The 13,280-nt window shown below is 48.2% G+C and overlaps 1 protein-coding gene across 1 annotated transcript in view; it reads left to right on the top strand.

The window, feature by feature from the left end:
* The window catches only part of SUFU (SUFU negative regulator of hedgehog signaling), a 122,875-nt gene that overhangs the window by 74,325 nt on the left and 35,270 nt on the right, over window positions 1-13,280 (top strand). Inside the window, exons 4-6 of the mRNA XM_049790882.1 lie at window positions 8,475-8,617; window positions 9,146-9,231; window positions 9,425-9,497. Coding sequence (XP_049646839.1) covers window positions 8,475-8,617; window positions 9,146-9,231; window positions 9,425-9,497 — 302 coding nt within the window. The remainder of the gene's footprint in view (window positions 1-8,474; window positions 8,618-9,145; window positions 9,232-9,424; window positions 9,498-13,280) is intronic.

Genomic DNA, 13,280 nt, shown 5'->3' on the forward strand with positions numbered 1-13,280 from the left:
GGCCAGAGCAATAGCGCAGTGGTAGGCATTTGCCTTGCACTCGGCTGATCCAGGACAGGCTCGGTTCAATCCCCAGCGTCCCAAATGGTCCCCCAAGCCAGGAGCGATTTCTGAGTGCAGAGCCAGGAGTAACCCCTGAGCATCACCGGGTGTGGCCCAAAAAGCAAAAAAAAAAAAAAAAAAAGGAATTATATAGTATGACATATTCTGAGTGATAGATACTATTATCTACCCATAGTCCCTGGTGCCCCAATATTACCCTGTGGCAATATCCTTTCTATTTCTTTTTGCATAGACACAGTAAAATGGGGAAATCTCATGAAAGATATGAGTTGCAGACAAAAGACTTCCTATCTGGAAGCCTATCTAGGTAGCACCATAGAAATGTAAGTGTTGGGGAAAGACCTGAAACCAGCTTTGTTTAGGGTGAAACCCTGTTGTGGCCAACACAATCCCACTGCTGTCCCTCTAACCTGGTTCTTCTTTTTTTTTGGTTTTTGGCTTTTGGGTCAAATACAGCAGTGCTCAGGGGTTACTCCTGGCTCTGTGCTCAGAAATTGCTCCTGGCAGGCATGAGGGACCATATGGGATGCCGGGATACAAACCACCATCCTTCTGCATGAAAGGCAAACACCCTACCTCCGTGCTATCTCACCGGCCCCTGGTTCTTCTTTGAACCAAGTGTGCCTGTTCTGCCCTCTGGAGGAGGTGGGGGCACATTGGTTCTCTAAGCCTCCGCAAAGCAATGGTGGAATTCACTGTCCCTCAGAATAGACAGTCTTTCCGCTGAGTTGGGATGAACTCTCCATGTGGCATGGATTCGTTTTCTCACACAGACCAGTGATTTAGCAAATAATAGTTGTTTTCTTCCACAGCCCATTTTCATTGCTTTCACTAACTTACTGTAAATGAAAGCCAACTTAAAACCACCAGAACTGAGGCCGGTGAGGTGGCGCTAGAGGTAAGGTGTCTGCCTTGCAAGCAGCGCTAGCCAAGGAAGGACCGCGGTTGGATCCCCTGGTGTCCTATATGGTCCCAAGCCAGGAGCGACTTCTGAGCTCATAGCCAGGAGTAACCCCTGAGCGTCAAATGGGTGTGGGCCCCCCCCCCAAAAAAAAACACCAGAACTAAAGCTGCGTGTTTAGAGGTGGGGGCAGGGGACATCAGAAAGGCCAGTCAGGCAGTGACTTACAGCTGCACACACACCCCCATCCCAGTCCCTGCAACATTCAAGAATATTTGCCTTGGGGCTGGAGCAAGAGTACTTACTACAGGTAAGGCACTCGCTGTGCATATGGTGGACCAGGGTTCAATCCTCAGCTGTTGGAGTAACAGGTTCCTGAGCCTTTGTGGATTATTTCGGTGTTGGGATATGAGGCTTCTACTACACTCAGTATCCCCTATGATTCCGCCTTGAGCCAGCCAGGAGTGATCCCTGAGCACAGAGCCAGAAGTGAATTCTGAGCATGGCATCTAAAACACCAACCAAGATCTTGCTAGGGAGATGTTTGTCATCAGACAAGAGTAGGGAAGACTTGACTACTGCTCAGGAGTGGTACTTCCCCTGTGGTGCTCGTGTTCACATAGGCAGCATGGGAGACAGTTTCTCGTGCATCTGAAGCAGGCCATACTTAGAGAAGGAGGACAGTGGAGGGGGGCATCCACCTGGGGTGGGAGACTGGGGGTTAGAGTTTCCAGGAATTTGTTTTCTGACTTCTTGTGTTAAGGACACTCCAAGGAAAGGAAGGAACCAGTCTCTGGACCAAACAGCTGGGCCTGTGTGGAGCCTTATTAGCATTTGAAAACCTCTCAGAAGGGGCTGAGGGCTTCCTGCGGTGGGCACTGGGGCCTGGGCCTGAGCCCCTCATGCTCTGCACAGAATGGGGCCAGAATAGAACTGTGCATCCCAGGCATAAAGACCAGACCCAATTCAAGAATGAGCCCTTTGTGGCTTTGTCCCAGACTTGAAAACTGTGACCAGGGCGCTTTCATTGTTAAGAAAGACCATTTCTTGACCCCAGGCGAGCTCCCCGTCCTGGGAGGAAGCCTTGCTCGCCTCTGCTGGATGCTGTAAAGCTAGCAGGCAGAGCTCTGGAAGGCTCTCTCCCGCCTCCTGCCGTGACTCAGTCTTCTGCCAGCTTGTGATCACACACTCTGGGTGGAGTGTGTGTGGCAGTGTCTCCCTTCATGCCTTAACCTCTCCCACTGCTGCTAGAAGCCCCTACTCAAAGTAAGACCATCCCCCAAAGTACTTTTGCACTGTCTAGTTTGCGGAAATAGTTTGGCTTTACAGAGTCATTTCTGGTCAATAATAGGCCAGACCTTTCCAGCCCCCCCCCACACACACACACACACACACACAAGCAGCGTAAAATTTTTCTGGGTTTTGAATACAGAGCAAACTTCTAATTGTGGGACCCTAGTGAACTGGCCCTGCTCTTTCTTAAACACAGAGTGATGGTGCCACCTACTGGCACTTGCTGATAGCTGCAAGCCATGTTCCTCTTCCTGCAGCTCTATGGTGAAGAGGTCGGAGTGGGGCTGTTTACTGGGCTGGGTGTGGAATTAGAGGTTGGAGCCGTGGCCTTGAGAGCTAGTAGAGTGGGTAAGGTGCTTGCCTTGAAGATGCCTGACTCAGATTTGATCTTTGGCTCACAGATCTTTTGAGCTCAGCCAGGGGTCCTTGAGCAAAGAGCCAAGAATAAGCCCTCAGTACCACCCAGAAATTGATAACATTGTTTTCACTGAGTTTCTTAGAATTGTCAAATTGTTGTTCAATTGTCAGTTTGTTCCACTTTGTTGTGAGCAACATTTTCCAGGTTTATCTTAGTACAGTAACATGCAAAGTTTTTTTTTCTTTATATGGACCACACCTGGCAGTGCTAAGGTCCAACGAAGTAAGGTGCCAGGGACTGACTGGCAGGATAGGTAGATCTTCTTCCAATGCTCACCCAGCCCTCTCAGTGTCTCTGAGATTTATGTTACACAAATACTTTTTGGTCACGTAATATTTTATTGTGGATATATTTTCTTTCCTTCTATTTTTATTTATGTGTATTTTGGAATATCCAGCTCTGTTCAGAGGCTGTTCCTGGCTCTGTGGTAAGGAGTGAATTCTGGTATTGTTCAGGAGACGCTCTCTGATGCTGAGATTTGAACCGGGGTTGGCAGAGTGCAAGGCAAGTACCTTAACTTAAAAGAAAGTGTGCTTTCTCTCTGGCATTATATCTCTTGTCTCCAGTCATTAGTTGGTGGACATTTGTTTCCACCTTTGTTATTTTAAGCATAATACTTTTATACATAATACTATTAAGCATAATTCACCCAAGTTCCAGTTCTTTGTGGGGATGGGTCGAGGCCATACCTGGCAGTATTTTTGTGTGTGTGTGTGGGGGGGTCACACCTGGCAGTTAGCTCAGGGATTACTCTTGTCTCTGCACTCAGAAATCGCTCTTGGCAGGCTCGGGGGACCATATGGGATGCTGAGATTCAAATCACCGTTCATCCTGGATCGGCAAAAGCCCTTACCACTGTACTATATCTCTGGCCCTGCAGTATTGAAGGCTACTCCTGGTAGTGTTCAGGAATCATGTATTTTTGAGTATCAAACCGGGTTTGACTGCATGCAAGACAAACATCTGTATTTCCGACCCCCTTTTCACTTACTTGTTTTGGGGCCACACACCAGTAGTGTTCAGCTTACTCCTTGTTTTACATAGAGCTCAAGAGTCACACTTGGTGGTGCTCAGGGGACCATATAGAATGCCCAGGATTGAACTGCTGCCAGTCTTGTACAGTGCAAAGGTCCTACCCTAGCTCGTAGCTACGGCCCAGCTTCTCACTTTCTTGGTGGCACTGTCTGAAGCCCACAGGTTCTCCAACTTTTGGGGGTGGGACCATACCCAGCAATGCTCAGGGGTTAATTGTGGCTTTGCACTCAGAAATCACTTATCACTGGGTATAGGGGCCTCTGGTTCCCTCAAAATAAAAGAAGGGGCCGGAGAGATAGCATGGAAGTAAAGCGTTTGCCTTTCATGCAGGAGGTCATCAGTTTGAATCCTTGCGTCCCATATGGTCCCTTGTGCCTGCCAGGAGCAATTTCTGAGCCTGGAGCCAGGAATAACCCCTGAGCACTGCCGGGTGTGATCCAAAAACCACAAAATAAATAAATAAATAAATAAAAGAACATATTCACTTAAAACAAGAAAAAAGTGGCCTTCATATCTCACCTTTACCCACCGTGAATTCCTTAAACTGATACACTATGCTGCACAGAGATATTTCTGTATACAAGTCAAATTCTATTCTACATTAAACATTGCCTCCTTTGAAGGAAAAAGTTGAATTTTCTTTGCTTAATGCTCTCTTATTTAGAATCACTATATAAAGTATTATATCAGGAACAAAGCTCAGTCTCTTCTCTGAATACTATTCTTTTTGTTTTGTTTTCGGGCTGCACCCGGTGGCACTCGGGTTACTCCCTGCTCTACATTCAGGAATCTCTCCTGGCAGGCTCGGGGGACTATATGAGATGCCAGGGATTGAACCTGGGTTGGCCACGAGGAAGGCAAATGCCCTCCCTACCCATGACTATGCTATCACTCTAGCCTTCAGGTTCTCCACCTTAATGAAGTCTCATAAGTTCTTTGTGCATCTAGTGTCATTTTAGAAACTGTAGCCTGGGGCTGAAGCAATAGCAATAGCTTTAGCTATAACACATAGACCCATGGTGCATTTTGAATTAACTTTTGTTTATGATGTAAGAAGACATTCATATTGATTCTTTCATGTGTAGATTCAGGTGTTCTAGAACTATTTGCTGAAGACTTTTCTCTTGTGAATTGTCTGGTGCTCTTGTGAAAAGCTAATTGACCATAAATGTGATTGTTTATTTTCAGACACTAAACTTTGTTACATTGATCATATGTTTGTCCTTATGACAAAATCACATTGTCTGAATAACTGTGGCTATGTGGCAATTTTTTTAAAGGAAGAAATTAGATCTAACTTAGACTAACATTGTTCTGGTTCTTCAGGGTTCCTTGCCTTTCTTTATGTGAATTTAAGGACTTTTCCCCCTTTAAACATTTTTTGGAGGGCCAGAACGATAGCACGGGCCTGGAGAGATAGCACAGGGCCTGGAGAGATAGCACAGAGGCGTTTGCCTTGCAAGCAGCCAATCCAGGACCTAAGGTGGTTGGTTCGAATCCCTGTGTCCCATATGGTCCCCCGTGCCTGCTAGGAGCTATTTCTGAGCAGACAGCCAGGAGTAACTCCTGAGCATCGCCAGGTGTGGCCCAAAAACAAAAAAACAAAAACAGAACGATAGCACAACAAGTCTTACATCCAATAGGACAAGTCTTTCTTGTTTTTGTTTTTGTTTTTCAGCCACACCTGATGACACTCAGGGGTTACTCCTAGCTATGCACTCAGAAATCACTCCTGGCTTGGGTGACCACAGGGGGAGAGGGGAAATCAAACCATGGTCCGTCCTAGGCTACCGAACACAAGGCAGACATGCCTTAGGCCCTGTGCCACTGCTCCGCCCCCCCCCTCCCAAGTCTTAAGTTTCTTTTGCTAAATTCATCCCTGGCTGTTGTGTTCTTTCTTTGTTTTATTGTTATGAGTAGAATGTTTGCCTTGTATGCGACCGACCCAGGTTCTATTTCTGGCATCCCATATAGTCCTCTGAGCCTACCAGGAGTAATCCCTGAGCAACACAGAGTGTGGCCCAAAAACTGAAAGAAAAATAAAATTGGGGGGTTTTGTTTGTTTGGGGGGCCACACTTGGTGGTGTTTAGGGGCTACTCCTGACTATGGTTAGGAGTACTATCATGGTGCTGGGAGACCACATGTAGTACCAGAAATGAACTAGGGTAAGCTTATGCAAAGCAAGCACCTTTACCTCTGGACTATCTCTCTAACTCCAATTTTTACCTTTGTTGGTTTTTATTTTGGGGACACACCCAGTAGGGCTCAGAAGTTAATCCTGGCTCTGCACTCAGGAATAACTCCTGGCTGTGCTCAGGGGACTGACTATATGGGATGCTGATGATTGAATCTGGTTGGACATGTGCAAGGCAAGAGAAGAGCCTTACCCACTATACTATTGCACTGACCCCCAACTTTTGCCATTTTAACACTTTATCGTGGATGTGGCCATCTTTTAATTTAAGTAAGGCCTCTAGTTTCTTTTGTTTGTTTTGCTGGGAATAGAGGCTTACCCACTGTACTGTTGTGCTGACCTCCAACTTTTGCCATTTTAACACTTAACCGTGGATGTGGCCATCTTTTGATTTAAGTAAGGCCTCTAGTTTCTTTTGTTTGTTTTGCTGGGAATTAAAAACAGGGCCTCTTGCTTGCAAAACATGACATACCACTGTGGAACATCCCAGCAGCTTCTCTTTATTTCCGTCAACAACACTGTGTGTCTTCAGAGTACATGGTTGCGCTGGTTCAGTTTGCATTTGGTGTTTTAGCCTCCCCAGTGGCCCCGGAGGCCACAACCCCACAATGCCAAGTACTAAAGACAGCTCTGCACCCTGGCCCTTGCTCCGTCTTAAGTTTCTCCTGCTAAATTCATCCCTGGCTATTGTGTTCCCTTCCTTCCTTCCTTCCTTCCTTCCTTCCTTCCTTCCTTCCTTCCTTCCTTCCTTCCTTCCTTCCTTCCTTCCTTCCTTCCTTCCTTCCTTCCTTCCTTCCTTCCTTCCTTCCTTCCTTCCTTCCTTCCTTCCTTCCTTCCTTCCTTCCTTCCTTCCTTCCTTCCTTATTCTGTTATAAGTAGAATTATTTTCTCTCTCTCTTTATTGTTGGTGTCTGAGCCACACCTGAAAGTGGTCAGGGAGAACCTACAATGTTGGGAATTGAACTCACCAGACCTGCTTTGCACATGTTCTGGTCTGTACTAGCTCCACAGCCCTCTCCCCCCCCCCCCTTTACTCTTCCAAGTCTCTGAGAATCAGTCTTGGGGGGTGGGGGAGTGAACAAAGATGCTATACCCAGCGGTGCTCAGGGCTTACTCCCAGCTCTTTACTCAGAAATTGTTATTGACAGTGCTTGGGAGACCATATAGAATGTCAGGGATTGAACCCCTGAGAAGAAGCAGTCTTTCTTCTGTGTGTGTGTGTATATATATTTTGCTTTTGAGTCACACCCGGCAGCGCTCAGGAGTTACTCCTGGCTCTGCACTCAGAAATCACTCCTGGCAGGCTCAGGGGATATTATGGTATTCCAGGGATTAAACCCAGAACCGTCCCAGGTCGGCCACATGCGAGGCAGATGCCCTACCCATATGCTATAGCTCCAGCCCAAACATTTGATTTTTAAAAGGAGAGGGAAATGGATACTTGTGAAGGGAAACCCAATCATGAGTAACTTTGTAATTTCAATGGCAATTTAAAAAAAAAGTTAAAGTATTGCGGCTAGTACTAAATAAATATCCATAAAGAGTGAATCACCTCTACTGTTGTACTTCTCAGATCCTGAGAGAGAGACTGCAGTGGATCACAGGCCACCCATTTTATTTTTTTGTTTGTTTCTTTGGGGCCACATCCAGCAATGCTCATGGCTCTGCACTCAGGAATTACTCATGATGGGCACAGGGGACTCTTTGGGGTGCTAAGAACCGAACCCAGGTTAACTGCATGCAAGGTGAGCACGCTCCCCACTGTGCTCTCCCACCTGCCAGTGCACCCATTTTGAAAAGGAGGTGTTCCCTCAGCCCCTGAGGAGGTACATAAATAACTCCTGAGGTAATCACTTGGCCTATGCACAGTGGGGTGAAACCATTTCTCCAGAAGACACAGGATTGAGAGCAGGCTGGGGAGTCGTGGTGAAAGCCCTGGATCAGGGTGAAGGAGACCATGGGATGTTTTTTCCATGTAGTTAATCTACCTTTAAACAGGTTTTAGGACTGGCGGGGGGTATAGATCAGAGGACTCAAGTGTGTGCCCAGCCCACACAAGGTTCCAGAATTCCAGTCCCCAGCATTCACACCCCAGTGCCCCTGGGGATATCTGGTGATCCCTGAGCATTACAGAGTAGACCCCAGACCCTAGTGAAGCACAGCAAAGGCTATGAGTGACCATTACAGACAGGGTCCTCCCAGATGCAGCCCCTGCCACTGTGCCCTTTGTAAGGGTGTACCCCAAATGGGACCCCGTCAGACTAGGCAACTCTTTCAGGAAGCTAGTGGCAAATCTCCAAGGCTCCCCGATGTTGGGGGGGTGATTTTCTAGGCTTTTCAGCAGCATAGAAACTTCGAGATGCCTTTTTCAAGGTGCTCTCCCTGCAAGCAGTTGCTGAGGAGATGAGCAGTCAGGGCTCTACACTCCCTGCAGCCAGAATGTTGGTTCAGGAGTTTCGCTCCCCAGCCCACCTCTCCCCTCCAGGGGGCTTTCCTGTAGACTGGGGGCCTTCTGATGGGCCTCGGCCAGGCCTGGCTTGGGCACACACTGAGGCGCATCTCCCCACAGAAAATACCTTCTGCAGTGGGGACCACGTGTCCTGGCACAGCCCCCTGGACAGCAGTGAGTCGAGGATCCAGCACATGCTGCTGACTGAGGACCCGCAGATGCAGCCAGTGCACACACCCTTCGGGGTCGTCACCTTTCTTCAGGTGAGGGGCTGGGCTGGGAAGGACTTGGGCTCACTGTCAGATGGCATGGAATAGTCTGATCCAGCTTGCTGAGAAGGACCCCAGGAGTAGTTATGGGGTGCAGAGAGTCAAGGACAGCTATCTGAATGGGACCTAGAAGGAAGAAGGATTCCCTTCCCAGCCACAGGCTCTGCAGGGATCCCTCCTTAAAGACCCCACCTGGTGTGGAGTGGACAGTCCTTGTTTCATCAGTTACAGTCCTAGAACCACTGAGCTTGACTTCTCAGACTCCCTGCTGTCCTTCCCCAGGACTCTGGCCAGGGCAGGCCCAGCTCCCTTCCTGCACCTGTGAGGCCTTTTCTGACTTTCTTCTCTGTGGCAAAGGGGATTGTCAGCCAGACGTCCCAAAGTCTGATTGCTGCCCCCCTAAGGAAGGTATTCCATCAGCCTGTGAGCAGGTTCCTCACTGGGGGTGGCCCCTGAGAACCCGGGTAACTTGGGAGAGGAGAAGAAAGGTCATAATAACGAGGGGCATCTTGTCGGGCCCAGATCGTCGGGGTGTGTACTGAGGAGCTACATGCAGCCCAGCAGTGGAACGGACAGGGCATCCTGGAGCTGCTTCGGACAGTGCCTGTGTGAGTGAGAATCCTGCATGGCAAGCCTGGCTTCCCCAAGCTGTGTGGGCTCTTCCCTTCCCCCAGGCCGACCCCCATTTTCCTTCCTTTGCTGTCAGTCCCCATGTCTGTCAGGGCAGTCTGCCCTGTCCCTGGGCTGGGGTGGACAGAGACCCAGACTCTCAGTCACTGTCCTGACTTTTCCTGTCCACAGAGCTGGTGGCCCCTGGCTGATAACCGACATGCGGCGGGGAGAGACCATATTTGAGATCGACCCACACCTGCAAGTATGTCTTGAGTGAGGAAAACCTTCCTAGCTCTCTGTCCTAGGTCTCTGCCAAAAGCACTGGCTTCCATCCTGGGAAACAGAGGTGCTTTGTTTGTGAGTGAGTAGAAATATGCCATGATTTGGGACTGGGCCCCCTGAATTCTACAGAGCAATTAAAGAAGCAGAAATTTCAGACCAGGAGTGTTGCTCTCAGTCACATGTATTTTTTCATTTAAAAATTAGGAATCTTGGGGTTGGAGAGAGAGCATGGAGGTAAGGCATTTGCCTTTCATGCAGAAGATCATTGGTTCGAATCCCAGCATCCCATATGGTCCCCTGAGCCTACCAGGAGCGATTTCTGAGCGTGGAGCCAGGAGTAACCCCTGAGTGCTGCCAGGTGTGACCCAAAAAAAAAAAATTTAGGAATCTTGGGGCCGGAGAGATACCATAGCGGTAAGGTGTTTGCCTTAGACGCAGAAGGATGGTGGTTCGAATCCTGGCATCCCATATGGTCCCCCGAGCCTGCCAGGAACGATTTCTGAGCATAGAGCCAGGAGTGATCCCTGAGCACTGCCGGGTATGACCCAAAATTCATTAAAAAAAAAAAAAAAAAAAAAGGGAATCTGGGGCCTGAGAGATAGCACAGCAATAGGGCATTTGACTTGCACGCAGCCAATTCAGGACTGACAGTGGTTTGAATCCCAGAATTGTATAAGTCCCCTGTGCCTGCCAGGATCAATTTATGAGTGAGAGTGAGGAACCGCCGGTTTTGACCCAAAAACCAAAAAAAAAAATTTTTTTTTAAATTAGGAATCTAAAGGCTAGAGTGGTAGTATAATAGGTAGGACATTTGCCTTGCATGTGGCTGACCCAGGTATAATGAATATAATGAATCCTGGTACCACATATGATCCCCAAAGCTGCCAGGAGTGTTCTCTAAGCATAGACAGGTCTGACCTAAAACCCAAAACATTATGAATTTTAGAGCTAGAGATCTGGCTCAATGGGCTGAATTTGTGCTTTGCTTGTAAGAGGCCTGTGTTTGATTCTTGGTACCATGCATCACCAGTAGCAGCTCCTAAACACCACTAGGTATGCCTCCCAAAAAAATCCCAAAAATAACAAATTTTATTATCTACAGTAACACATTAATAAATCTGAGTTTCAGAATGTTAAGCCAGGGCCAGAACGATACAATACAACAGGTTGGGCATTTGCGTTTGCCATGTACATGGCCAACTTGGGTTTGAGCCCCAGAATCCCATGTGGTTTCGAGCCCTGCCAGGAGTAATTCCTGAGTTCAGAGCCAGGAGTAATCCTGAGCACCATTGGTGGCCCAAAAAGCAAACAAATTAAAAATAGACACATGTGTATACATACATATGCACACATACTCAAAAAATGAATATTTGGGCCAGAGAGATAGCATGGAGGTAAGGCGTTTGCCTTTCATGCAGAAGGTCATCGGTTCGAATCCCGGCGTCCCATATGGTCCCCCGTGCCTGCCAGAAGCAATTTCTGAGCACGGAGCCAGGAGTAACCCCTGAGCACTGCCGGGTATGACCCAAAAACCACACACACACACAAAAAGAATATTGCTTGCCCAATCTTCATTCTTTTTTTTTTCCCCCTTCTGTTGGTTTGATTTGGTTTTGGGGCCACACCAAGTGATGCTCGCAGTGCTCTGGCTCTGCTCAGGAGTCACTTCTGGTGGTCTCAACAGGACCCAGTGCTGGGGATTGAACCAGAGTCGGCCTTATGCAAGGCTAAAACTATGGCTCTATGTTATCTCTCCAGCCCATTTCCCACTTCTTTAAAGGACATAGATTTTCAGGGAGCACCGCATGCATACTTACCTTTGTGTTCCTTGTGTCCTTGTACATAGTGGAATATTAACCCCTCAGAGGAGCTGAGTCTTTTTTTTTTGTTTTGTTTTTGGATCACACCCAGCAGCACTCAGGGGTTACTCCTGACACTAGGCTCAGAAATCGCTCCTGGCAGGCTCGGGGGACCATATGGGATGCCGGCATTCGAACCACCGTCTTTCTGCATGCAAGGCAAATGCCTTACCTCCATGCTATCTCTCCAGCCCCAAGTCTTATTTTTTTTTATTTTTTATTTATTAACTGATTGATTGATTGGTTTTTGGGCCATACCCAGTGGCGTTCAGGGGTTACTCCTGGCTCTGCACTCAGAAATCCCCCCCTGGCAGGCTGGGGGACTATATGGAATGCCCAGAATTGAACCAGGCCCCTCCTGGGTTGGCCGCATGCAAGGCAAACGCCCTACCACTATGCTATCTCTCTGGCCCCACAAGCTGAGTCTTGATTGGCCTAAAGGTTCCAATCCCCTCTTACTTTCTCTTCTTTTTTGTTTTTGGCCCATACCCAGAGATACTCAGTAGTTAGTCCTGGCTCTACACTCAGGGATCACACCTGACAGTGCTCAGGGTACCCTATGAGATGCATGGGATCAAACCAGGGTCAGCTGCATACAAGGCAAGGACCCAGTCCTCTGTACGATCCTTCAGCCCCTTTCATTTTAGACAGCCAGGCCTTAGACATCTGAGCTCAACCTTTGAGGGTTGGCAGTCCCTGGTACTTAGATGTGCTCTTTCTTTCAGTATGCAGGCCCGCCCTGTGCCACCTGCAATCTGAGTGTCACTGCAAAGTACTTTTTGTGCACACACTCCTGCCTGGAGCACGATGGCTGCTTCTTGTTCTCTGCCTCTGTGTCTGCTCTGCCCAGGCCCCATAGGGGAGTAAGGATGGGAAGTAATTCATGGGAAGGTGGGGCCCGGAGCCCAGCCATTTTCTGGGTCACTACAGAAGAGAGGGCCTCACCAAGCCAGCATTTGCTGGATCAGATAGTCCCAGGGGATGGAGCACCCTGCATTAGGGCTGCTCAGAGAGCTCAAGCCACAAGTTCCTGCTTCTCTACCAGTGGCAGTTGATGACTTCCTCAACACTTTCCTACCTTCTAATAGTCTGGCAGTTCCCAGGCAGCAATCAGGAGTGGATTTCTAGAGGGACAGGAGGTGGAAGGAGAGGGAGTAGTTAGACATGTAGGCAGAAAAAACCCAGTCACTCAAGATGACTAGCTTTTATTTTCTCCACCCTTTAACCCTGAAACTTCCCAATGATTCTGTTTCCTCTTCTTTAAGCTTATTTCCTTGCAACTTCAGCATATGTATGAACTATGTATGTGGGCGGTTTTCCTAACTGTTGTATAGCCACTCAGGGATCGATCATGGGGCACTGTGAGGTACTTTTTGGCCCCTCCTAAGTACAAGCATAAAGAAAGACTGTCCTTTAACCCAGACAATGAGCAACTCGTCCTTCCTCTGAGTACAAAGTACAGATCTCGCTGGTCTCCAGAAATCAGACCATCATGAGGTTCAAAAGCAAGCTAGGACCGGCATTGGGATGTGGCTCTGCAATAGAGCACTTGCCTAGCATGTGTGAGGTCCTAGGTTTGATTCCTGGCACAGTTTCCCCAAAAAAATATTTAAAACAAGCATGGGCGGGCTGGAGAGGTGGCGCTAGGGGTAAGGTGTCTGCCTTGCAAGCACTAGCCAAGGAAGGACTGCGGTTCGATCCCCCAGTGTCCCATATGGTCCCCCCAAGCCAGGGGCAATTTCTGAGTGCTTAGCCAGGAGTAATCCCTGAGTTTTTGAGTGTGGCCCCAAAAACTAAAAAAAAACAAAAACAAAAACCAAAAAACAAGTAAGGGCTTTGGGGCTAGACTGGTAGTATAGCAGATAAGACGCTTGCTTTGTATGTGGCTGACCTGGTTTCAGCCA

Source organism: Suncus etruscus, chromosome 17, assembly GCF_024139225.1.
Source record: "Suncus etruscus isolate mSunEtr1 chromosome 17, mSunEtr1.pri.cur, whole genome shotgun sequence".
Taxonomy (NCBI): domain Eukaryota; kingdom Metazoa; phylum Chordata; class Mammalia; order Eulipotyphla; family Soricidae; genus Suncus; species Suncus etruscus.